At 51.0% G+C, this 2,885-nt stretch overlaps 1 protein-coding gene across 1 annotated transcript; it reads left to right on the forward strand.

Moving 5' to 3' along the window:
* The first annotated feature begins 773 nt into the window (after positions 1-773).
* On the forward strand, positions 774-2,570 carry LOC148001345 (uncharacterized). The gene has a single exon (XM_087584609.1). It carries the CDS (start codon positions 774-776, stop codon positions 2,568-2,570), a length of 1,797 nt encoding a protein of 598 aa, XP_087440735.1.
* The last annotated feature ends 315 nt before the right edge of the window (positions 2,571-2,885 follow it).

A 2,885-nucleotide genomic window follows, 5' to 3' on the forward strand; every position in this document is an offset into this window, starting at 1 on the left:
GGCATCCGGCAGAACACACCTAGTAAAAAGGGCAATATGCAGGCGCCTGGTAACTTCCCTACTCAAAGGGACACGTACGTTTTGGTACGTCATCTGGCATAATTGGCAGCGACCAGTCAGAGAGTGACATGTCCTATGCGAGGATAGTTTCCTATATAAGGGACGGTTATTCCTCACTCGGCGTCTCCGCATTGTAAGCTTATGCTCTCCCTCTCAAGACCCATTAAAGCTTTTCTGCAGTAGGATCCTGTGTGTGCCGCGTAGTTTCTGCTGGCGAGACCTAGCGCGGGACATCTGGTGCCAAAAACCCGGGAAAGACCTCGCCATCGTCAGCACCTTCGGAGATCCCTTGGCGACAAGGAGGATTCAGAACTGCAGGTAGATATGTTCGGAGAGGCAGCCCTCTCTTGGACTTTGGTCTGGGGTTGTCACCGCCTTGGGAAGGATTTGTTGAGGCTATAGTATTTGTCCTGGGAGCCACCCTACTCTTTATGTTCTGTTTTCACCATTTTCGCTGTTAAAAGGACGATCACAGCAGCTGAAGGCGCGTCTCAGTCTCTCGTATATAAGTGAGCTTCACGCAGCTCCCTTTTACCTTCGATTTTGACTGTTGAGGAGCAAGGACGCGATAAGGCCGACGTAGATAAGCGGCACCGTCTGGGGAGGTGTGTGTAAGACTCCCGTACATAAGAGAGCAGCGTGTCCGTCTCTACCCTTTCACCTCACGCCTTGTCAGACGGACGTAGATAAGCCGCCGGCGTTCCTGGCCCATCATGGGATCCTCACAGTCTGTGGTCACGGCCTTGGAAACAGTGTTAAAGCAGAGGAACATCAAAATTGGAGGAGGAACACTTAAAAACTTTGTGAAGGAGGTGGAGAGGGTGGCGCCTTGGTTTGCCTGTTCAGGCTCGTTTATGATTGCCTCATGGAACAAACTTGGAAAAGACCTTGACAGAAAATTGGCGGAAGAGGATCTGCGCCTAGGGACCAAAGCTATATGGAAGCTGGTTAAGAATTGTTTAAAGGATGAAACGTGTAAGGCAGCAGTAGTAGAAGGACAGGCCACTCTCGAGGTAGTCCGGGAAAGTCTGTCAGATACCGAATGTAGTGAGAGGTTGGGCGCGCGCAAGAAAAAAGACGTCCTAAGAAAGAAAAAGTGCCCTCCCGGTAAGTCCGCAGACAAGGGAGCGTTGAAATTTTCAGATTCTAGCACTTCCTCCTCTACACATAAACCAGGAGGGGGAGCCAGCCTATACCCTGTGAAAGAGCTAGAAGCGCTGAACCTCGACAGTTCTGAAAGCTCTGAAAATAAAACCTTAGACTCAGAGGAGGAGGCTGAGCTAGATGAGGAAGCAGCTAAATATGAGGAGGAAAGATATTACCCCAATGAATGTAGGGGAAGTAATAGAAGCCTTCTAGTGCGGCCGCCACCAACGGCGCCTCCTCCATATGAGACACGCTCACGCGCCTTCTCCCTAGTCCCCGAGAGGGTGAGAAGAAAGCTGAGTATGACATTTCCTATCTTTGAGACTCCGGAGGGAGGACGGGTCCATGCCCCTGTTGAATATAATCAGATTAAGGAATTAGCGGAATCAGTTAGAAAGTATGGAGTCACGGCCAACTTTACTCTAACACAACTCGACAGGTTGGCCATGACAGCATTGGCACCAGCTGATTGGCAGATGATTGCTAAGGCAGCCCTTGCCAGCATGGGCCAATACATGGAATGGAAAGTGCTCTGGTATGAGGCAGCCCAAACACAGGCCAGAGCGAATGCTACGGCCTTAATACCTGAGCAACAAGAATGGACTTTCGAACTCTTAACAGGACAGGGCCGCTTTGCAGCTGATCAGTCTGCTTACCACTGGGGCGCCTATGCTCAGGTCTCCAGCACGGCTATTAGAGCCTGGAAGGCACTGTCCAGGAGAGGAGGGATTGATAATCAACTTACAAAAATCGTTCAGGGACCCCAGGAAAATTTCTCAGATTTTGTAGCAAGAATGACAGAGGCTGCAGGACGAATCTTTGGCGATTCTGAACAAGCAGCACCACTAATAGAACAGCTCGTTTTCGAGCAAGCCACCCAGGAATGCCGAACAGCCATAGCCCCCCGAAGAAATAAAGGGCTACAGGATTGGCTTAGAGTTTGCCGGGAACTTGGAGGGCCCCTTACTAACTCAGGCCTGGCGGCTGCCATTCTCCAGTTCCAGCGACGCCCCGTTAAAGGGACGGATAAAAGATCATGCTTTCAATGTGGGAAAACAGGCCATCTAAAAAGAGACTGCAGGATGACAAAAAGAGACAGGGGGTCTGCAACCCTCTGTGTCCGATGTGGCAAAGGCTACCATAGGGCTGACCAGTGCCGATCAGTGAGAGACATTAAAGGCAAACTACTCCCTCCTTTGGAGACTCGACCTAATGAGATGTCAAAAAACGGGCTGGTGGGCCCCCGGTCCCAGGGCCCTCAAAGATATGGGAACCGCTTTCACAGGGCCACGACTCCAGCAGAGGAGGTCCCCCAAGAGGCGACACAAAATTGGACCTGCGTGCTGCCTCAGACTTCTTTCTAATGCTCCAGATGGGCATTCAGCCAATTCCTGCTCAGACTGTGGGGCCTCTACCCCCGGGAACCATAGGCCTTGTCCTTGGGAGAGGATCTCTTGCCCTACAAGGACTGATAGTCCATCCAGGCCTTGTTGAAGCTCAGCGCTCTCTTGATATTCAGATTCTTTGTTCAAGTCCCGATGGGGTTTTTTCCATAAGTAAAGGAGATAGAATAGCACAGTTATTACTCCTTCTGTGCTCCCAGGCCACGATACAGGATACCAAGGGACCCATGGGGTCCACTGGCATGATTCGGCATACTTGGTGGTTCACCTTAACAA

This window comes from Rattus norvegicus, chromosome 14 (genome assembly GCF_021556685.1).
Source record: "Rattus norvegicus strain SHRSP/BbbUtx chromosome 14, alternate assembly SHRSP_T2T, whole genome shotgun sequence".
Lineage (NCBI taxonomy): Eukaryota > Metazoa > Chordata > Mammalia > Rodentia > Muridae > Rattus > Rattus norvegicus.